Genomic DNA, 25,063 nt, shown 5'->3' on the forward strand with positions numbered 1-25,063 from the left:
TAATAATAATAATAATAATAATAATAATAATAATAATAATAATAATATTAAAACCACAAAAAATAAAAGTTTTGACAAAAAAAAAATTTTTTTGGTTTTCCTCAAGTTTACACCAATAACAACACTTTGTGATCTGATTATCTGTAGAAAATACTTTATACACCGCACTGAAAAAATATTTGTTTTTTACTACAGTGGAATTATTTTGATATGGCTGATCCTACAAGTTATAATCATAAGATTTTCACAGAACTCAGCCAACACAAGGCTTTTAGTATCACTCCTACTTCACAGGGCCACCAACACCTCGACTCCCCATAGATGTTTACACTGATCCCTTTATAGAGTACTCCCCAGGGCCGCTCTCTGTTTGTGTACGTGTTTTGGAAGAAAACTCCTTTTCTGTCTGCACAGTCTTTGTAGGGAGACAATGCTGAGGCTGTTCCTCCAGATCACAGCCAAAATGTTACTTGCAATAGACAAGCGATGAAATAGTGAACAAAAACAGCTGGTCGCCTTAAAAGCAACAAGAGTACTGCATATGGTTCATTATACACCTGTCAAAAAACTATTATACAGCAATCTATAGCAATAACCTTGTATAACATTTGACTTTGATTTGTGACCTTGAAGCTGTGATGAAGAAAAAAAAAGTGTATGCAGTGCTCTTTATAGAGAAGATGTGTGTATCAGGTTTAAAGTTGTTATTTCTAACCCGAAGCCAGAGCCCGACCCCGCCCAACCTGCATTAGGGCCGGGCCATAACAATGTGCTTAATGTGTGGGTCGGGTCGGTGTCGGGCTTTTGATTGTGTCAGTGGACGAGTGCGGCTGACAATCCAATTATATGGCAACATGGTTTGCCATACAACACCAGCCGCACGTTGCCATTTGATGCTGACCAGCCTTAAAAGAGGTAAAAAGTTTAGTTAAACTTCAGATGGACGTCTGCCAGTGATCCATCGCCCAAATGGACGTTCATTCAGCCGCTGCACTCAGAGGACGCATGCGGCCGATGACCCAAACAGGTGAGATCACAAAATATCCGCCATGTCAGAGCAGGGTCCAATGCAAGAAGAAGCAGGGGAAGCATTTAATGTGCTTTGATGGCTCCTCAGCTCCAATCTTCTACCCCTTTACTCAGCCGTGCACGTCCACCGACTGTTAACTAAACAGCCAAAGCTTAATTAAAAATGTCGGGAGGTTTTGGGTTTGAACCTGTAATTACTGTTAATTTGTCAGATTGCTTGGGGTTCGGAAATGATAGCTATGGGCTGAGGCCAGGTTCGGTTGGATTTTGTTTTTTAACCGAATGCAACACTAATCAGGTTCCGTTAAATTGTTAGAACAGAAGTTACGGACAGGACAAGCAAAGGCCTTTTTTTTTTTTTTTTACTTTTGACCTTGACATTGGTGCTGGGATGATGAAAAAGTATGTGCAACTGATGATTATGTGTATTACGTTTGGTTCAAATAATATCTTGAGTGGATCAGAAGTTATGGGTGAGACAGGGGAAAGTTTATGGTCGTACAGACTATATACCATAATAGGTGTGCCTTTTGATGGACATATTACAACTGTTTCTAAATGGAATTAATCAGTTTTTTTGTTTTATTACCGTCTTGATTTTTATCTGCGTTTGAGTTCATTTCCAACACGTCCCACGTTTTGTTGTCTACAATACAGTCCATTAAAGAGCAATGTTGTTTTCTATAAACTCAGCTAAGGTGACAGAAACAAATTATTTCAGTTCAGCTAAAAAAAAAAAGGTAGCACTTCATAAAAACTATTTAGTCTCATAATTACACTCAGCATGTGATCTGTCTTTTTATTCAAATAACTGTTTTCAGTTTTAAAACATCGATGCATGCTCTTGAGTTTGTTAAGTAGTTCTCAGCAGCACTTGGTCCAACACTCAGCAGGCAGTCAAAATGTGGCAGGGAAAATGGAAAACATACACGTCCCTTTTATGAAAGATGTGCCATGCTTGAAAAAGTCTGTCACTGAGCAAAATAAAGAAACACAAGCGGCGTGCCGACATCTCAGCTGGCCAATCTGTCAGCGAGCGCTTTAGTTCTTTTTTGTTTCCAGTTGCTCATCACTCCACATCTCTTTCAAGCCCTTGACACTAAACAGCAGGAAGGAAGTCGCAAAGACGAGGCTGAGATTTTTTTTTTCTTTCTTTGACACATTAATTAGCAAGGGACTCACATTAGCAGATTGAGACACATCATAAAAATGTTTTGTCACAAGTTTTAGACTCGACTTTAGAGTTTTAAGTCAAAAAATGGGATGTGTGCCCACGAACATCCACAGTTTCTTATTCATAACAGCTGGCCATAGGATAACTTTAATCTCTAACATGATTCCCTCTTCCCCCCTAACATCAAATTCCTGATTATCAGAACAAATTATAAGACTTAGAAGTTCGACTTGACCAGTTCTGACCTACAAACTCTGTCCCGCCTGCTGTTGCTTCTCGGGTGAGGGGGTAAGACAGATTTTTTTCCCCAATCGAGACGCACAAATAGCCAAGCCAGCATGGACTTGAAAATGTGAGTCTGTTATGAGAAGAGGGGTTGTAAATGCACTGGAGGACATTTCAGCATTCTCATGAATATATAAGTAGCCGCTAAGGCAGAAGGAATTAATCAGAAAAAGTTAATTTTCTTTGCTCGTCTGCAACTGCAACCCTTTTTGTTTCATTATATACATATACATACATATGCACATGCATACACACATATGTTACAAAAGTGTGACGATGACAATTAAGGTGACTCCTTTGGCCACACAACTTGCATGCACTAAAGAATAATGAAAAAAACACAAGGCATTCAATCTCCAGTCAGTTTTACAGTGAGCTAGAATTTGTTTTGCTGGGAACAAGAAGAAAAAAGGTTGGACATCCAAAACTTTAAGGCTTTTTATAGTTCTGGTAAAACAGCGGGTGAATGGACATCTGCAGCACAGATGTTAGTGTTAGGCTTGCACAACAGCACTTGTAAAAGCCAAAATACTCCTAAACAAAAGTAAGAAAGTACAATTGTATTTTTTTATACAAGAAAAAGACACGGAAAATGTTATTTTGTCAGTAGACACATTCGTGGAGTGTGTCAAACTGAATGTTTATTCTGAGCTAAATTAACTTTAGGCTAAATGCAAACGCTTGGTAAGTTCAGAAATAAATTTGATATTAAACCGCATAAAGAAGAGATTAGTATTTGTCAACATAAACAGTAGCTGTTATTACCTCTAAGAATAGAAAGCATTACATATTCCTGTATGTTAGAATGCATTTAGAATAAGGTCTACTTTTAAAGACAGAAAAGTACAAAAAAAATTAAATAAATAAAAACAACCACACACACACACACATCTCAAGAATACATTTAAGTCGATACATAATTGTTATCGTCTTCTGTACAGTATTGGAATTCATTTGCAGAAATGTTGGTCTCTTTTAGAATTAAACTGCACAAAACGCCCACTTGAAGTAGATTATCTAAAGAAGCTTCAGCCGTCTATTAAAAACAAATACCCAACACAAAACTAAGAAAATTAACAGAAAAACATGATATTAGATCAAGAAAAACGTAAATTGTTGAAGTAGTTCAACACAATATAGATGGAGATATTGCAAAAGAGAGCGCAAAAGAGAGCGCAAAAGAGAGCAGGGTACTTATCTGATGGCCACTGTTAATGATATATCACCTTGGGAAAAGTTTTGGGTAATAAAATGAAGAAAAAAAGTGTATATTTAAAGCCTAAGCAGTAATTTATTTATTTATTTTTTGTTACAAAGTTTACGATTGTAGTTGCTTCTCTTTTATTTGTCATTATGTTTTTAATAATTTACTGACAGACCATAAGACTGACGTTTTCCTGATAAACTTTTGACAGTTTTTTACTGAAATGTTGGCAGCCATTGTTGTGAACAAATCGCACAATAAAGCAACACATTTATGTGCAGCTTTTATTTGTTTGAAAGCTCTACATATACAAAAGACTTTCATATGTACAGTAAGTGTTGACAGCAAATGGTTTAAAGTGATTGTCAGATGTAAAATCAAGTTGTGAAAAAATTATTGCTTTTGTAAAAGATGCAATTCTTGTCAGGGTACAACAGGTCCTAATTTTGTTCGTCTTAAAAAAAAAAAAAAAACTTATCTAATTTGTACAACATCAATTATCCAACTGATTAATAAAATTTGAAATGATTGATAATCATCCATCTATTTTATTTACCTGTTTTTTCTTTCTAAGTTGTGGGGATTGATAAACAGAGCAATTGCACAAAATTATGACCCCAAAGCTAATTTTATTAGAGTTAAAGCTCATTTAAAAAGACACATTTTTCTATGCAACTGGTTTAACTGAAAGCGTGTGAAAGAAAAAAAAAAATTTATGTAACTTTACTAAAACATGAATTACATAAAAGAAAATCCTGTCAAAATGACCCAGATTTCTGTCTTTTTACTGTCACTTTTTATTTCAGAATCAGACAAATGGCAACTGTGCCAAACTTTAGTTCACCTTGTCAATAAATAAATTACACCACCGCTTTTTTCCCCAGACATTTTCAGAACTTCATCTTGAGGTTAAATCTCATGTTGTCACTTGCCATTTAGATGTAATTTATAACTTCTTCCAAGATAATAATTCATGTTTAGTTTATTAAATTTTAAACACAAAGAGAGAATTCTAACCAGGGGGTACCTCGTCATTTTTTTTCCCCACTCTTCTCCCTTTATTATTTCACTGAGCTGCACTGTGAGGAACATAAAAAGGCAGATCACATGCACTGTATGCACACACAGTCATTTGTAGACATTGAAACACACACACACAGATGCAAACCCGCTGAGCAGCTCAAGGCTTATCCACCCCCAGTGTTGGTAGCCCAGTAGGATGATAAAGGCTTGAAGCCAAAGTACCAGCTTATATCTTTAGATCAATGGCTGACCCACCAACCATACAGCTCCTGCCTCTCTGACCAACACCACATAGCTTAAAACCCACCACACGATGCAGTTCTAAACAGCGTGGTGACTTTTGCATGAGTCTAAAGGACCCAGCAAACTCCATCTGAAGCTGAACAGTCGACTCGCGGTCACGGGACGTTCATTTTTGCACACACAACTTTCATAGTCCACGAGACACAGGTGCGGAGCTCTTGGGAAACCCCTCCTGCTGCAGTACACGTCACCGCAGGGATTTGTTCCCCAACATAATCCCCACTTCGTCCGTGCCTCTGCTGTTTGGCCACAAATCTATAATGAAGAAAGCGGCACAGTTTTCATACAGGCAGACTCATTCATACAGGATGTCTGCACGATCTCCATCCAGGAGGTTTTGGACGTTTGACTACCATATTTTCCGCCGTACAAGTCGCATTTATTATGAGTCACTGCTGACCCCGGGAAACGTGGGCAGGCGTTGTGCCAAAAATCGGTTGGCTGCCAAATGACAGCCACAGGAGTGCACACAGGAGAACTATGACAAGATTAACACTTAAAAACAATTATTTGTTTGTTCAGCATTATAGCAAAGATGTGTCTCAGTTTAACTTTTCCTTAATAAATGCACTTTAATGTTCAAAACGGCTTCATTTCGCCTGGGCGCTGGTGTTCGTTCCCACTCCGCTGCCGGAGCAGGGACAAAGGCTCCGGCCGCGAGCTCTGGTGTCTTCCTCCACCCGTGGAACACGTGCTTCACTGCCCCCTTCCTTCCGGCTCGGGCGGTGGAGGAAAGCTGTATAGCTTGCAGCTGGAGCTGCAACAGATGGATAGATGGGTGGTGCACCGCTGCTGAGGGCATGTGCTCGACAGGAGCCAGCCAGACACGGGGGGATGCTCCCAACGAGGGGGGATCCTCCACCGCCATGCGTCTGTTCCTTCCACCGGGTTCAATTCCCCTGACAGACTGCACGGACCCCACCCGTTTGCTGCTCGATTACACTTTTGAGCTGAATATTTATTGCCTGCAGCTTTTAATCTGCAAAATAAGATTCTCTGTTTGGTGGGATTTTACTTGTGTTAAGTTTTTCTCAGTTGTCTCCAAGTGAACATTGTTGTGTGTGTGTGTGTGTGTGTGGGGGGGGGGGGGGGGGGCAGAGTAGAGAGCAACATTTAAAAGCTTAGTGGGCCCTCTAGCCACTGTAACTGGTTATGTTTACTGGTTCATGTCTATGAATGAACATTTCAAGGATCAGTCAAAAATTGTGTTATGAATATGGAAGGAAAAAACGTATATTAGTTGCATCGGTGTATACGTCGCAGGACTTGCAAATTTATGCAAAAAAAAATATGTGACTTATACGCCGTAAAATACGGTAATTTAGTTTGAAGAGTCGTACAGCTGAATGTCCGAGCACATTGACGAACACGTCCGCAAACTTCTGACCATTCGCACAATACTTGACGCATGAGAAAAAGTTCAACCAGGGCCTTGTGTCAAGAGAACAAAATTATGTGATTTGTCACTTTACTACATCAATGAGAGCCAATTTTGCTGCTTTAGATGAAGCATTTAGGGTCCTTAATGATTCACTTCTGAATCCCTGACTCTGTCAGCTCGTCACTATGTTCCCCAATTTATCTTAAAAATCAGACACTTTTTTCCTCTATTGCTGCTGTTGTCATCACTATAAGCTCTTTACCGCTACTTGATTCTATGAAAAAAAAATAATAAAAAAAAAAAAAAGACTCACAGACTAAGAAATTAAAAATATATATTTTTTTTACATTTTGAAGGTTAGGAAATTAGGTTTCAACATTCATCCAAAAATCCAAAAATAGACAAGTATAACATTAGATGGAGTCTTGTGCTTTGACTTTTCTGTTCAAAAGGCTGTTGCCAACAAATGAGAAACAAACTATAGCAGCTTGGTTAAAACAACTTCCTGGGAGAAAGTCCACAAACCCTTTTGTTTGAGGTTTCTCTTTTTATTCATGACAGAAAAACTGAAGCCAAGTTGAGTTGGTAGCATTACCTAAATCTTTGGATGAATATTGGGAGATTGCATAGAAGTGAAGATTCAACGGCTTCTTTAGATAAATCATTTTTACTAATTAGCATGTTTTAGTTTTTAGTATGGAAATGTTTACAGTGCCCTGAAATGATGATTATTCTGAATTGTCTCTATAAATAAACTCAGTTGAATTGAATATTCTGGCTCAGTTACCCCAAGACTTAAAAAATAAAATTCACGAAACCCCTCTGATTTTCTAGGTAATACGTTCAGATCAATGTCTAGCTAACATCCTTAACAGCTAGGCATTTAACATTTTACTGCATTGATCTTTTCCATCCAAACTATTTTTTTTTACCAGTTCCTGTCACAAGAAAATATGATGTTGCTTTCAAAATGTATTTTACACAATGGCCTTGTGAAAAAAAAAAAAAAAAAAAAAAAACACACTTATCTTGCTTCAGCTCTGGAATAATTAAATAAAGACTATCGCTTCTTTTAAATTAAACTCAAACAGAGGTTTACATTTAAAAAAGGCTACACGCACATGAACTGAATTACCCTGCAATGTTGAAATGCACAACAAAGCTTCAAACAGTTAAAAAATGAACAATGATGAAACAAATTAAAATATTTATTGAATGTTACGTTGAAGACCCATTTGCGTTTATTTATAACTTAATGCTCATTTTACAATAAGTACTTTTTTTAATCACTCTTTAGCAAGTTGCTTTATTTTCTTCATATCTGTCAAACACAAAACATTTTTTATCATTTTCTATAGATTCTGACTCCATATAGGACCACATATGTCTCCCTATAAACACTTTTTATTTTGCACTTAGTATTTTTTTATTTTTTTTTTACTGGACTATCACCAGATTTTCATCTATATCCTTTTAGTGTCCACATCTTGAAATACATTTTGCTTTTAGATGAGGTCAAACATGCACATCCTTTAATTTCATAGGATTTAATGCTTGGTTAAAGTCCTAAAACCACAGATTTCTACTAGTTTTACGTGACTAAAAAGAAGTTCATATGCTATTTTGAAAAGCAGCAAGAAATGTAATTATAATGGTGTTAAGCTCAAACTACACAAACTGAATGGAGTTTAATGAACTTGAGGCTAAGGTATGGCTAACCAAGCCACAATATAAATCTGTTTTCATTTTAAAGATTGTTTGCCAACTTGTCTGTCTTAGACACCACACTGGTTTATTTCTTGAGTTTATGCCTGGTAATGTGTTGGGGTCCACATATACCAGCAAGGGAAACAATCCAAAAAAGTGTATCAAATTTATTCACAAAATAATAAATAAATAAATAAATACTTCAGTTCTGGGTGCATAAAAAGGTCAAAAGAAGAAAATGTAACTAAGGCACCAACATAGGAAACAAAAAAGACCTAATTGACCCAATGATTGAGACAAGAAGGGAAATTATAAAGTGGTTGATTAGACCATTGTGGGGGGGGGGGGGGGGGGGACAAAATAGACAGTTATAAGTAGTGTTAGAAACAAAACACAACTGATCAAAGTAATGTTGAATAGTAACGTAAGATAGAAAAATATTTACAACAATTTTTATATAGACTAATATGTAGGAAAAAAAATTAAATTACAATATTTAACTTCTCCCTCTGCCAACATAAAACATGGTACAGCCCAGTTAGACTGATCTCTTGAGCTGTTTACAGGGACAACTTCAGCAACATTTCCAAAGGAACTGGCAACTCAAAGAAACAAAAGTTAAATCATTGCAAATGACCAAGTGCAGCAACTTTAACAAATGTTGCTGAAGTGTGAAAATAAACTCCACAAAGCTTCAAATGCTCAGTTATCCAACGTAGGTTATCTAAACTTGTGCATATTTACAATAATAAAAAAATTAAAAAAATACAAAATTTAATACATCAACCTTTGTTTACTGTGTGGCTGCAGGTAGCTGCCAAGCTTAGACCACTTTGACAGATTATAGGAAAGTCTATTTCCTTCAATGCAAAGCCAAGAAATGAAGAGTGACTTAAGACTATTATACAACCCTGTCCTCCACCCACTTTATTGATTCCCAGAGTAGATGAGATAGAAAGAACAATTCTCTTGGGAGATCCAAAAACCAGGTACTTCATTTTCTCAGCTGCACTTTGTAAATAGCTGGAAGACTTTTACAAACTTCAAAACAGCCAAAGAAGAACACTGAAGCAATGACCATGTCGCCACTGGTCATTCTGAATGTGAGCCTCTGCCAAACTCAAGTACACCTTAGAAAGCCACTTTTTTTTTAAGTCAGAGGGATGTGCATGAGCACCCAAAAAGAACAGGCAAGCATAGCAGAGCTGTAGTTTCTGGCCATCCCAGGTCCAATTAATTGGATTAGACACAAATTAAAAATGAAGAGTGATGAACCATCATTATATTAGACGTATAAGTATTAAAATTACTTGCTCTGGGCAACCGCTGATTGCTTTGTGGTGCCAGAAACCAATAGAGACCGACTAGACAGTGAACAGTTTCTTTATAAATTTTATTCTTTAATGAGCAGATAAAAAAAAATAAAAAGTTTTTGCTTTCACCATAAACAACACTGAATAGGCCAAAGTGCAAAAGAAGACAATGAGCTTTATATAAAAAAAAAAAGATGGTCTCAATTTGATAGGAGTGTTTTGTCAGGTTTTCAAGACAAATCTACTTGAATAGGACAAAAATGTAACGCTAACGAAATGACAGAAAAGAAGAGTGCATGCACAATGTACAGAGAGAGAGAAAGGTTAAAATCACAAGGAAGAGAAAGACAGAGAAGCAGATAAAATATAAGAAAAACTACAGATAAGCACAGAAATGAAAATGGAAAGGTGGACATGCCTATCTCTGGTGACCTTTACCAAAGGACTGGATCGCAGAAGAGACTGGCCAGATAAGACTAATACACTGAGAAAAACATCTTTATTTTAACCTTTTCTCTTGCTGATGTTTCAGCCAACATTGGCCAAACACAAACATCCAAAGCAGGAAACCTACAAACCCTGTTGAGGATCAGAATAATCTGTATCATGTCAGCATGACATCTAAATATTACCAAACCCGCCAGAGCAAAATCAGTCTTCATTCATATGCCGTCAACCTGCCTTTTTTATCCTCCAAATCTGCAAATAACAAAACAACTTGTGATTATTTTGAGCTTGCACAGCGTGAAGAATCTCATACTTATACCTTCACAGTCTCGCGCATTAGAAATTCATTTGCATTCATCAGAAACTCTGCCCCTGAGGGGCTCCTCTGGAATATGTTGGATTGTTTAGTCAAAATTACAATACAGCTAGGGTAATTTATCTTTTGAAAAGCCTGTTAATTTGTTCAGGAGTAAAAAGTGTTTTCATTTGCATGTTGAATAAGGAGTAGCTTGAGAATCTTAAACCAACCTGTTACACCACTTTCTCCTTAGCTAATGAGGCAAAGAATTACTGATTCCACTGGGAGCCTTTAACATGACAAACACACGGTGAGTTTCTAGCTGGTACAGGGCAGCGCTGCGTATGTGTGAGGCTGTTCGTGTACGTGTAACACTACATGTGTTGCTGCTGGTAAGAATATAGAGGTGAATATTCATTAACGTCTACTTGTTTTTCAAACCTCTGGGATTAAAGCCTGTAATTACATTGGAAACAATTAAACCAGATTAGTGTAGATCAGATCAAATACAGATAATTACACAATAAAACCGAGAGCAAAAGGGCCAATAAAACAGTGCTTTGATAATTTGGCTAATTATGCTGTAGAGCTGAGGCAAACCACAGAGATGTGTGACAAGTATTTCAAATGTACAGTGTTGTTAGGTCTTCTTGTTTTTATGAAGAATGACCCAAAACCCAAAACTGTAAAATGATCTGAAAAAGTAAACGTATACTTCAGGGATGTACACTTCTATACTGTGTAAATGTATACTTGCTCAGGCGGCTGAGGCGAGCTGGACTGGGAAGCTCAGTCCTCACCTCCTTCAACAGGTGTGCAGTGGAGAGCATCCTGTGCTCCAGCATCAAGCGTGTGGCATGGAGGCTGCACAGCTGCAGAAAGAAAAGCTGTGCAGAGAGTGGTGAAGGCTGCACAGAAGTCTGTTGGAGTCAGCCTCCCCACCATCACAGACATCTACACCTCCAGATGCAGGAAGAGAGCCACCTGCATCATGAAGGACCCCACTCACCCAGCACACACTTTTTGCCCCGCTCCCCTCAGGCAGAAGGCTGAGGAGCACTAAGTGCAGAACCACCAGGCTGAGGAAGAGCTTCTACTCTGAGGCTGTTAGACTCATGAATCTCTAACCAGGAATAAATACCTGGAAAATTGCTTTGAAAAAAAAAAAAACAAAACTGAAAAATCACTGTAATGCCACTTGGTTGTTGATATGTGCTGCTGACTATCCATGATGCTGATCTCATGTTGCTGATTATTTCATATTGCTGTGTTCATTCGTCCTCATCTGCTCACACAGACTCATGTTCGTGCTGCTGTTGTTTTGGCACGTTGTTTTTGTATTATTTAGCGCTTAGTGTATTCTCAGTCTTGTGTATTCTTAGTTTAGTGAATGTAGTATATTCTTAGTTTATGACTCGGATCTTACTTAAGTTTTTCTTTACAATTTGTATTTTTGTTGGATGTAACTGGAACCCTGTGTACAAAGATCCGTCCCACCTCGTGTACCACGAGATGTGAATGACAAATAAATCTCTCTGAATTGCCTGAGCAGTTGTGAACCACTGCAGTTTTGAGAATAAATCTAGAATCGTCTGTTAATTTCTTAATGTATTTTACCAAATAAATATTAATTGTTTAAGATAGACGAAAAAGCTTGTAAACAGGGTTGTTTCTACAGGCAACCACTTCAAAAACAGACGGTTTCAAAAAATGTTACACAGGTGTATAAAGAACATGTCTTTTATTCACATTGTCAGTATAGCATCGGTGTGATGATACTAGATCAAATATTCCCAGCTTCTTTCATTGTGAGGAATTGAAGCCTGGTTTTTGGGAGCTGCCATGTTGTATTTTTGGAACCAAAATCTGCACACTGGAAACGTTAGGCTTTAAGACCAGTCTGCTTATCCACAAACAATTGTAGTGTCACATGACTGCATGGAATAACTAATTACAGCTCAACATTTTGTGAAATTCTAAATTTGAACTTACAGCAGCAATGTAAAATCTACAGGAATCAACAAGCGGCAACGCCAGTAAAAAAAAAAAAATCTGGTGTATATTTTTTTAATTTTACTACAAATAATGTACTGCTTGTACACAGTCAGACTTAGCTCCATCTTATATTTCAGATCTTATCATTCCACATTTTCCTAACAGAGCACTTTGCTCTCAGACTGCAGGTTTACTTATGGTTCCTAAAGTTTCCAAAAGTATAATGAGAGGAAGAGCTTTCATTTATCAGGTTCCTCTTTTATGGAACCAATTTCCAGTTTCAGTCTGTGAGGCTGACATACTGTCTACTTTTAAGATTAGGAAGACTTTCCTTTTTGATAAATCCTATAGTTAGTATTGGCCTATCCCTTATCCTATGCTGCTATAGGCTTAGACTACTAGAGGGCAAATTTACATTATTTCATCAAATGAATAGTTTGTATTTGTAATTATTTCTATCTTGTGTATTTTTTTATTTTGTCTTTCCTCCTAGAGAGGGACCTGCTCACCTCCATTCTGGACCTGACATTCTGTGTTTGTTTTTCCTTCCTGTCCTGAGTCTTGTTCTGCTGGAGGTGACTTCCTGTTATGGGGGAGGTTTTTTTTTTTCCCACTATTGCCTTGTGCTTGCTCAGGACGGGAGAGTGCGATGAAATGAAGACTCAGCGCAATCTGCTGGCTTCCCTACTCTACCTTAGATAAATAAGATTACTAATTGAATTTTTATGTATATGAATGTACTGTATTTGTTCAGTGCCCTGAGATAACTTCTGTTGTGACTTGGCTAGGGGGTGCACAATAAATCGGTCAGCTGATTTATCGGCCCCGACTTCCTTAATTTTGGGAGATCGGAAATCATCCGATACTTACATGAGAAACCAATATTACCGATTTTTTTGTAGTTTTAACAGCAATTGTCTAAACTTTATTTATATTTCAGAGCACTACCTCATAGCCAGTTAAAACAAGTTTGTATTATTTCTATGATATTAAGAAAAAATTGTTTAAGGGTATGTTTTTAATAAAATAAGCGAGGAAAACTGAAGGTGCATAGTGACCTTATAACACCTGACAGTGTCGCTTATAAGACAAAATCAGTGTCGGACAAAATTGGAATCTGCAGTTCTGGCTTTTTAGAGACCGTGATTGGCCAGAAAACTGAAATCAGTGCACCCCTAGACTTGGCGCTATATAAAAAAAATAATTGAATTGAACTTGAAACTTGCTGTACCTATTCCAGCTTCAGCTTCAGAATTGTGTGCCATTTTAAAACAAGACCTCTTATATACTTTTATTAGGTTATAAAAAAAAAGTTTCAATAATTGTCATTCATTGGCTTGACTGTATTAAACTGAATCTCAGTGTAATAAATCAAAACCCAAAGACTCACTCAAAGCAAACAACAATGACTCGCAAATTATATCATACCTTCGTCTTGATTTTAAATTCATCTTTGCTGTATCTATTGCATCATGCGGTTGAGCTTCTACTTTAAGCAAACAAGTAAAATTTCACACTGCAAGATTTTGCTCCGAGTCCTAGAGCAGCCCTCTGAAAAAATAGTGCCAAAAGTCAAATTCTGAATAAAAACTGCGCTGACACCATCTAACAGTAGCACAGGTATGAATAAAAACTACACAAAAAGATCCCAGCAGTTTTCTTTTTTTTTTGTCACAAGTTAAACTAGTACATGAGAGGTGGGGAATGGATAAGACAGGGAGTAAAAATAATGGGGAGGGAAAGGAGCGATCCATAAATAGTTAATGAAGTCTTAGCAGCTGAGGGAAGAACACCAAAGCTACTTAAAGTAAGCTGTCCACAAACACACCAACTCTAGAGCAAAGCCAAACATTGGCTGACAGTTTGCAAACACATGCAGCAGGAGGGAGAAGCAGAGCATCACTGTTCAACATGGAATCTCAAAAACAACACTCCAGCCCCCCCACCTTCAGTGTTATGTACTTGATTTCACACCACCACCATGGGAATATGCTTAAAGGATATAAGGCAGCGGGTTTTATGAGATACAGAAGATGAAGGAATAACAAACTGACTTGCATCATAGTTTTTGTCTCGGACGATAAAAGCAACGCTTAACAAAGCTGATGGGAAATTAACGATCGTCATCAGATGTTCACTTGCAGAGTTTGGTCAAAATGGTAGCCAAGTAGAATAAAGTAGCCTGGATTTTCGCACACTTTGAGGGCATAATCTCTTGGTTGCTAATGAGTCATTTTGGTTGATTTTAAAGTCTTTGCTCTCCCAATGGAAACACATAAAAAGTTGAACTTCTAAGATGAATGGGGAGCAACACTGGTGCAAAAAGAGGCACTGAAGGAATAAAAAAAAAAAAAGCCTTTAAAGTTCCCTTTTGCACACATGCTGACAAATGTGACAAACACACACTGCGAGCGCTAATACTTCATGGGAGTTCATCATCGCTGGAGTGAGACAAAAACCAATGAGGCTTTTTGGCAGATTTCCTGCTTGCCCAGGGTTGACAAATTGCCAAAGCCGTCACAGCCTCACTTTGAGCCTGCTAACTGATTCATCTGCCGTGAATTAGAGCTCAGGCATGAAAACAGGCGAGCAGAAATGCATGTTCCTCACACCTTAATGTGCATCACACAACACGGAGCAATTATAGTAACTTTGATAGTAATCTGTGAACGAGAATGCTCAATGCATCAATACATTGTTGCTACTCTGTGGAATCGTCCCCGATTAAGAAATGTTCCCAAATCTGTAATTTTAAGAATGAGAACCTGTAATGATCTAAACAGGCAGAGCAACAGTGTAATTAACGTTGTTCAAGGAAAACAATTTACACAAACAAAACTGTGATTTACATAATTTTAGCACTTTGGGAGCTCTAACATGCTTATTGACTTGGAAAGTTAGAATAAAGGTGAGCAAACCCCGGAGAACACTTTACAAACTTTGTTTTTCCTCAAATAGGGTCAGTAACTTTCCACACTTATGTGGAAATCAATGTGGAAATAAACAAAGTTCAATTCAGTTCAGTTTATTTATTTAGCGTCAAGTCACAACAGAAGTCATCTCAGGGCACTGAACAGAAACATTTATATATATATAAAATAATAATTTAACACTATTTATCTGAGGAGCAGACAGCTTTGAATTTAACTCCATCACAGAACTCCCATCTTGAGCAAGCATCAAGGCGACAGTGGAAAGGAAAAAACTCCCTCATGAGGAAGAAACCTTTAACAGAACCAGGCTCAGGGCAAGAAGCCATCTGATATAGATATAGATATGGATATATAGATATATAGATATATAGATATATAGATATCATCCAGAATCTATATTTAGTGAATATTTATATTTGATGGAGTTAAAATTTCTGAAAAGAGATGCACATTTAATTCTCAGTATGAGAGCAATTTCTAAACCCAGTTAAAATATCTACTCATAGAAGCTAATGAAGAAAAAAGCATAACTCCTTTACATTTATATTTGACAGAAATGAATTTAGCCTACTGGTCCAGATCAACACAAAAGTCCAAGGTATTTATGTGGCCTTTTTAACAAAACAAACAAACAAAAACAAGAGTTGCCCTCCTCTAGACGTGTATGTGGGTTAGAGGCAAACCTTTTTGTAATTATCAGAGGGCCTAAGCAACTATGCTTTTTGCTCCACAAGAAAAAATATCGTGGAATTTTTTTCATTAGATTGATGATAGGTGTGAAAATCAATATCAGCTCACACAGACATTTCCTGAATTTGGGAGAAAGAAAATACATTTCTACTTGTTTTTGCATTGACACTACAAACTCTTACAGGAAACCACAGCAGCACCTGCTAGAAAGGAACCAACGTAAAGACTGACATCTGTTTTATCTGCAAAATCTGATTAAATTTAAAAAGAGGGCAAAATTAATATTTTGCATTACACAACTGCAGAGCAAAATTCAGAAGTCTGACTCACCTGAGGGTGAAAATTTGCACGGAGGAAAGTGTGGACAGAGCCAGAAAGGTGGAGACAGTCTCTCTCTGCCTGATGGGTTTGGAAGGTGCCATCACCACAAAGTTATTGTCTAACTTGAGCTCTGACAGAGGCTGAAACAGTCTGACGCTCCCGATGCGCTGCATTGGTGTGTGCCCTGCATAATAGCCCATTGGCCTCTGCTGCTCTGCGCGAACCGGGCCAGCCTTTCTTGAATCCTCAGTGTTGCAGTCCCCACTGTCCGTGGTTTGAATCATATAGTAGAGCTCCACAGGAGTGCCTTGAGACTGCTCTAACACCCGCTGCCTGCCAGGCCTCACCGTGGGAGGGCTGAACCAACTTGCAAGGGGCTCCAGCTCAGCAACACATATTCCCAGCTCACCTTTTAGCCTGCATGTCCCGCGCACCTCTTGTGTCTCATGAAAGGCAAACATCCGGACACAGGGGAGCTTGTGGACGGCGCTGTAATCATCCCAGTCCCTGCCTGCGATGTAGAACAACACTTGAACTTTTGGGAAACTAGGGTGAATCCTCTCATTGATTATATATGTATGGACCTTCCAATTGAAAGTAAAAAGTGGTGATGACGTTGCTGATGTCGGAGCTGATGATGATGTAAAAGACGGCGTGTTAAATGGCCCTGGCAGTGTTTGAAGCATCTCCAAAGGGACAGGCTCCTGAACAGAAAGTTGCCCATAGCTGGCATTGACAAAGGGCATCTGTCGAGCCTGGTGGATAAAGAAGGACTCCGTGCGAGCTTGGAGGCTGGAGTTCCTCATTATGTCCTGGTTTGCCTCCAGTAAGAAGAATGCTGACTCAGCATTGATGATCCGGTAGCTGACAGGCAGATAGATTGGGGTAGGGCCGTACCGCTGCAGGCCATCCAGGATCACCTTGCTGTCCACCACTGGAAGACAGAGAAAAGAACAAAAACTAATCAACAACCTAAAAAAACGAAGATCCAAACAATCTGTTTTTAAAACTATTGACAAAACATGATGTACGCATAAACTTAAAGTATAATAAAGAAAAACAAAAAGGATTAAGTAAATAAGAGGGTGCATGGTGGAACTTCACTTCTTGCAAAGCATTTGCATGCATTGCCTGTAACTTGAGGCAATCGTATCTTCAGTCCGTTCCAGTATGTTAAATGCCTTGTTGGGAACATTTCCACATGATATCACTTCCACGAGTCACTGCTTTTATTAACAGGGACTTACACTCGTTTCAAAACACGTGTGCCTGTCTCAGTCTTATGCTTGTCATGCTTGTTCAAGTTCTCATTGTTCTTTTATGTGTGATACTGAAACTCAGCTTTGTTGTCATTTTGGTCTTTCCTCTCTGAATTTTACATAATTTAAGTTTTTGTCATTTTCCTCTGACATTGCTACATTACTATATGCTACTGTCAAATTTAGAGGTTTCTTATGAAACTCAGCACATTTCTTTCCACCTTGCTCCAAATAGCATGCCAGTAGCTTAGTTAAAGTCCATCCATCCATCCATCCATCCATCCATTATCTTTTACCCGCTTCTTCCATTTTGAGTCGTGGTGGTCACTGGTGCCCATGTCCAGCAATCACTGTGCGAGAGGCAGGGAACATCCTGGACAGGTCGCAAGTCCATCACAGGGACACAGAGACAAACAATCATTCACTCTCTAACTCACACCTAGGGACAATTTAGAGTTCTCATTCAGCCAAACATGCATGTTTTTGGTCTGTGGGAGGAAACCAGAGTACCCGGCGAAAATCCACGCAGCAAAGAGAAAACATGCAAACTCAACCCAGAAAGGCCCCGGTCTGGGATTTGAACCAGGAAAACCTGCTCGCTGAGAGGCAGCTGCTCTACCAATTGTGCCACCGTGCTGCCCCTATGTTAACCAGCAGTTATTACCAAATGTCAGTTGAAACAATAAATACAAAGATTTTTCTCATGGCATGCAACTATTTGAAACTCAAGCTATTCTTTCTTTATGTTAATTTTCATCTATATGCACCCCCCATTGAGTTAAAACTTCACCTTCTTCACCTATTTACAACAGTTTTAAGTCAAGGTCATCATGAAATCTAAGGTCTCACACGACCAAGAATCTACCACCATCTCCTCTTCACTCCATCCCGTAAATCGTCTTCACCACCTCTGTCCGCTCACCACCGAGCATGAAGCTTCAGATATTTGGACTGATGGAGAAGCCCATTAGAGCCCATTGATTTTCTGTCCTGAACCCTGCATGCTGTGGAAGACATGTTGTGGTAGTGATTTGTGACAGTCTATGGCTGGAACCCAATGACTGGCTCTCCAGATGGACAGAATCAGTCACGGGAGCAGCACTTTAGAAAGAACAATACAGTAGAGGGTAAACATTTAAGCTAATGTTTACATAAAATGATTAAAACGATCAGCATACCAGATATTATGCAAATGTCATGATGATGACAAATGAGTGCACTTACTACAAACAGAGAGTTCAGGAATGTTTTCTTGTGTGTTAGAATATGTGCATGGGGTGTTTACTTCAGTATGGTTAACTTGTCGGATCTTTGAGCTGTGCAAAAAGCTTTAAAACCCATGGAAGGAAGACAAAGAGAAGAAAGTGTCCTATTTATGTGAACGTGAGCAGCAGGATTTATTTTGGTATTTGTTTTAATGTCAGGAGGTGGTTTGAAGCATCAGTAAGGACAAATAAATCCACAATGATCCAGTTGGCTCATTTGTCCCTCAAATAATTGAGTATTGTTCTAAATAATGCCTCCTTCGCTATGAAACTGTGCTGTAAGGCCAATATTTAAAAAAAAAAAAAAATCATCTATGTAGTGTGTCACGTGGGTACGTGTCACTTGTTGTATGACAAATATATGGATATATATTTATGCATACTTTTCACGAGTTCTTCATTTTTCTGACTGTAAATGCCGTGCATTGAATTTAACACAAAATGTAACGAGAGACGTTATTTATCTTTGACCCATCAAATGAATGGAGTCATTTATTTTCAGAATCAAAGTTTAACATCAAACATTTACATTAATTTGGCAAAATATGAAAATAATAACAGACAGTTTCACAAATAATGAACTTCAAATCACTCGGCGGTGATTTGAGGACTTTGCTTCAGATATTTCTAAAAATATCCGTACTGATTTATGAGAGAGAGGTGAGTTTAAGATTAAATGGAGATTTATCTTACAGAGGAATATGTGAGGGAAATTTAATCTGTTTAACCAGAAATTGCACGCTCCGTCAGATCTCAGCTTCTCACGGTACACTTGGTCAAAATAGAACCATCTACCTGTTGATGATGAATCAGCGTCGGAGTAGTTCCTTTCTGACTCGTTTCAGCGTCTCCGTCGAGAACTACCAAACCTTCAGAGAGTCATGCGTGGTTAGTTCAAACAGAATTATAATCCCAAAACGTCTCTGTATTCTTCATTGCTCTCTTGGACTCTTCATTGCTCTGAAACTTTCAGAACCGACTGCACTCTCAATCTCACATGAACTGGGAAGTTGCCACATTTTATTTGGGTCGACTTCCTGTTCAATTTAGAGCTTTCTGATTCGTGGAAGGACCAGAAAGAGGAGTGGTTTTCGTGACGTAAGTTGTTATCAAAATCAAGGTCAGGGAATGAATCTGTTTTCACATACAGAAAAGATTATTGCAGAAACAGCAGACTTTTTGGAGCCTACTCTTGGTAATCTTCTGAAAAAGTTTAAACATGACATCTTTCTCGGTAAACATTTTAGTTGACCGAAAACCAACCTTTCACATACTTACGACTTGACTCATTTCAGACAGAAAATCAAGAAATGCATATTCAGGTGATTTCTGCTTTGAATGAGGAATAAAAATCATTACTTACTGTTTATGTAAAATAAAAATGAGTAGTTCTTTTCAACCTGTAAGAATTGAGTGAAACTAACACAATTGATTATCAAAACATTTGTAAAACAGTAATGATTATAGAGGATTGTCTTTTCTGCTTGATTAATTCAATAAAGAAAGTCATCAGATGGTTCAGACTTATTCAGATCAATGAAAATAACAGTCTCTGTCCATCTGGTAGATTTGAGGTCATCTGGTTCACTACATCTACATGGATGAATCTAGTTGCTTTTTATTGTGGCATTGACAAAAAGACAGGAGAAATAACTGGAAGTGGCATAAATGAAGATGCTAAGGTTCTCCTTAGGAGTGACAAGGATGGATAAGTTTAGGATTGAGATCATCAGAGGTACAGCGCAGGTTGAACAACTGGGAGATAAAGTTAGAGAGACCAGACTGAGATGGTTTGGACATGTCCAGAGGAGAGACAGTGGGTATATTGGAAGAAGGAAGTTAGAAATACAGCTGCCAGGAATAAGACAGAGGAGATGTATGGATGCAGTTAGAGAGGACGTGGAGGTAGTTGGAGTGAGAACAGAGGATGCAGAGGACAGAGTAAGATGGAGAAGGATGACTCTCTGTGGAGACCTCTGAAGAGGGAAAATCTGAAAGAAGAGAAGAAAGGTATGTGTGCACTCATACGCCTGTTACCAAATTAACTCGTGAACCACTTGACACATTTTAATGATTACAGAATGTAATAAATGGATGCACACCTACAAACAATTAACTTTTTGAATAAACTCAATTCAAGATGTTTGCCACAGCCATTGGTTTTCCAAAACACAAAAATGTCTGTATGAGAATTTTCCAGATATTGACCTAAAATTAGCTGAGACTTATTTATAACACACTTTTAAGATAAGGTGTTGGACAATATGCAATCCTTCAAGGAATGTTAGGCCTTCCGTATTCATCTTATGTCTACAATAAAATAAAATGACAGATCGTACAAAGAATATTATATATCTAAGAACCTGTTTTGGATTCTTGCATTGGTTGCAACTTAAAAACCGTCCAGCCAGCTCAGAGTTTGTGGTGAAGAAGAGCATGAGGAGATGACAACTTTGTCACTGTTCACTGCTGTTAAAAAAAAACGACAAAACTGAGACTGATGTCAAGAAAGGAAAGAGTACTTAGTCGATGCTTGAGCGTGCGTACAGCAGAACCAATCTGTCCTTCCTCTTTTGGGGATGGGGGTGGTGGAGGGTTGACACACTGTCCTAGTTTTTACTTGCTTTGACATAAATGAAAACTAAATATTTCATTACAGCATAAAAACTGCTGTAATTTGTAACTTCAGATTTAGAATATGCTCTTCTTTGTGACATTAACAGGGCAACGTTAACACAGAGGCAGAACCGCGAGTGATTTGCAGCCCCGGGTTGCCCTTGGATTTCGTATCTACAGCTGCTATACTTGTAAATCATGTCTGCAGGACCTTTGCTGCAAATGAAAAAGGGAATGATTTGTGCAGATAACGTTACCTCCTGCGGTAAATCCTGGCTGTAAACTCTTGTGGAGGATTTTTGAGCAATGACAACTCCTCTGGATGTCAGATGAGGAGTCTGATCACATCATCATGAGACAGATTCAGGATTGAATGTATTTATGTTGTATTCATGCCAGCTGAGCCGGAGAGCTCTAAAAACACATGATTATAAATTAGAATTAGGATTAAAGTATGTTTATGCCAGTTCTGAAGCACAAAACAACTTTTAGAATAAAATGAACTTAAAGATTTAAGCCGACAAGATAGACTTGTAGCTTCACATAAAATAATTTTCTTTAATCACCTGCTTACATCCCTGATGACCTAACTGCACATATAATCCCTTCATCTTGCCTTCCTGCTCCTCTTCTTATATTCATCTTCCACCATGTGTGCATCTTGTAGCTACGTTCTAAACAAAAATGTATGTTCATGATACATTCAAACATGTTCATATGAGATTTATGGAAGGAGATATATTATTTTTAAGGACCCGTAAACAGAAAAACAGCCTAGTAGGGTGGATGCGATTAAAGCTGGACTAGTTCAGGTTCAGGTTTCGGAAAAAAGCAAAGAGCCTCCTACAAAAGGAAAAAGGTCTTTCAGAAGCACTTGTAAGAGTTCACAGCTTTTCAACCTGCTGCTTTAACTTCTCTTGGCTGTTCTCTCAATGAATAAAACAAGCACAACTGGTTGCTGACTGACATGGGTGACAGGTAGACAATCTATACTGGGACCGTTTCTCCATTCATTCACAGCTCTGCTGTTTTTCTGACATACTTTAAAGTGTTGTGTTTTTTTGTTTTACTGAGAAACAAACAAAACCAAACCAAAAAAAACAAATGCTAAATAGCCTGGCTAACTATGCTTCTGTGCCACGGGACCTCAATGTTTGCAAACTATTAAAACACATGAGTGCAGCATTCGTTGACACTGGTTTACGTGATGCCTCGTTACAATGACTAAATAACTGTAGGTTTGGTGGAATTCTGCTTTCTATTACCCTTTAGTTCTTTTTTGCTGCACGATGAGAAGGAGAGGGCATTTTCTTTCTGCTGGGTGGGATTGTTTCTCCAGACAGCTCTCGCTCAGCTGCATTTTATGAGAGCTGATTTTCATCTGAGTATTTAAGGCTGAGCTGAGACACAGTGGACATTTCAGGCTCAGCTCATCTAGTACTATGTGATCTCCCGTGGTAAAAGATGACTAAAATGTACCTGTTGTTGATCTTTTCACTTAAAGTGAACTGAACCCTGTGGTGTTTAAGTACCGATACTAAATCTGCCCTTCAAGGTGACTCTTCTAGAGAACAGGGGTGGAAGTAACGAATGACAAATACTCACATTACTGTATTACGTAGATTTTTGGGGGTATTTGCACTTTTATGAGTATTTCTTTCAAGTGTATAATTTTACTCATACTTAAGTACAATTTAGACCATGTAATCTACTTTGCTACTTTTAAAATCAGAAGTCGCTAATGAGTATGGCCGTAATTTGAATTAATATTCAAACCATTCATCTGCATCTTTGTAGTTAGATCGTTAGACCGTGAATGTGCCAATTACATATGATGTAAGTAACGGACAACCCCGTAGAGTAGAGAATCATTTATGGACCGAACAGGAGAAAAGCCAAAATGGAGACAGAGGACAACACTGTCGACAGAGAAAATGACGAGGTGAAGACCGAGGACGAGTCCCCGTGGCCGTATCTGGTGGCATTTTTTTCATGTACAGAGGGCGAAAAGGAGACGGAGTCCAGATGCAAACTTTGTTTGATCTCTACGGTGATAGCAGCTTCAAGACGTCAGCATCTAATCTCACAAAACATATCGCGGTATACGAGATTTTACAACTATCTGTATGATATTGCTTTTTTATTGTTTGTGTGTGTGGGTTATTAGTTTGGCTAAGTATGCAAAGATTGTAGATGTTGTCACTGCCACTGGTTTGTCTGGTACTCAAAGACGGAGCTTCTGAGCATCTGAGAAATGAGCTTTGAATGTAGCTGTTATATACAGTAAATCAAACTGAACGCCTTCTTTTGACAACACAATAAAACATTAATTGGTTAAAAAGTAATTAATACTCTCAGGCGTTTTTGAGAAGAGTACTTTGTACTTTTACTTCAGTATTTTATAACTTCAGTACTTTTACTTGTAACTGAGTACAATTTAAGCAGCATAACGATACTTGTACTTGAGTACACATTTTCAGTACTATTTCCACGTCTGCTTGGGAATAGAAAGGCTACCATATAAGTAGTAGCTCATATGGCAGTACTGTACATTCCACTTTTCCTATCATAAGTAATTTAAGTAAAAACAACAACAAGGATATTTTTGTTATTATTACAGTATTATTAGTATAAGAAGAGGACACATTGAATATTGTTACAAGTAATCATCTAACAAATGACACTCTTATTGCTAATTTGTCTTCACTTTGCAGTCCATATTTATTTCTAATACCTCCCACCTTGGACATACTGTAGATCAGGTGGTTGACAGATCATCTAAAACAATGGTCCATCACTTTATCAGTTTCCCTTGACCTTTATTAACAAATGCTGAATTGGTTAAGTTAATTTAAATGAATTGTTACGACAGAAAAACAGAACTTTTTTGTATCTTTAATTAGATCTATTTGCTATACAAAAGAAAGCAGCACCTTTTTAATTTTCATCATTCCTTTTAACTAAAAATAATTCCCAGTGCCAACCTCCCAAAGCTTATTAAGATACTTCCAGCAGTGTGTGAACTTGTCATTAAGATAAACAGTGGTTTTATTCAGGAATCTAAAATATGAAAAAAGTTTCTTTGTAAAACACTGTGACCCGTACTGTACCTCTGTTACAAGTAATTTTAGGTCGTCAGCGTCAATTTTCATAAAAGGTCCTTGAGTAGGTGGTGTTGTCTAATTTTTAAGTGTTTTTGTAAGCTAGTATGTAAATTTGGCTTTGTCTGGAAAGGGATGCTTGACAAACAGACTGAAAGTGTCAAACAGGTGACCTGTTTTGTTCAATCAAAGAAGAGCAAAGGTATTAAAATGTGTTTGGAGTTTCACTTGTAAATGATGAACTGTGTTTTCATTAGTGATTTATGACAACTAATTTCACTTATTTACTGCATTTAACTTGAATGGAGCCAATGAATTGACATTTCCATTTTAATGGATCAAAAATGGGTAAAGATTTTATTTACATTTGAAATATTTGATGATTATTTATTCAAATAATTTTGGGGAATCAATACATACGTTTTCTACATCTTTTATGTTCTTTTCAGGGATGCAAACAACCTCAGTTTATAATCACCAATTAACCAATGTGCATTATTTTTGTTGGACTGAACAAAGTAATTTATAAAAAAAAAACTTGTGCATGCATGGAAAATGATGTAAAGTTCACACAGAAATACTGCCGCAATCATCCTTAGAACAAAAACCTTCTAGATAGGACGTGAAAAAATAATTATCGCCATTTGTCTTTGCACTAATTATATATACATATATACATAAGTACAGATGTGTGTGTGTGGGGGGGGGGGGGGGGGGTC

At 37.9% G+C, this 25,063-nt stretch overlaps 1 protein-coding gene across 1 annotated transcript in view; it reads right to left on the bottom strand.

Moving 5' to 3' along the window:
- Positions 1-25,063, bottom strand: part of si:dkey-112m2.1 (transmembrane protein 132C) — a 187,052-nt gene that overhangs the window by 99,324 nt on the left and 62,665 nt on the right. Inside the window, exon 2 of the mRNA XM_037692045.1 lies at positions 16,113-17,037. Within this exon, the coding sequence (XP_037547973.1) occupies positions 16,113-17,037 (925 nt within the window). The remainder of the gene's footprint in view (positions 1-16,112; positions 17,038-25,063) is intronic.

The sequence above is a fragment of the Nematolebias whitei genome, chromosome 18 (genome assembly GCF_014905685.2).
Source record: "Nematolebias whitei isolate Nwh7 chromosome 18, NemWhi1, whole genome shotgun sequence".
Lineage (NCBI taxonomy): Eukaryota > Metazoa > Chordata > Actinopteri > Cyprinodontiformes > Rivulidae > Nematolebias > Nematolebias whitei.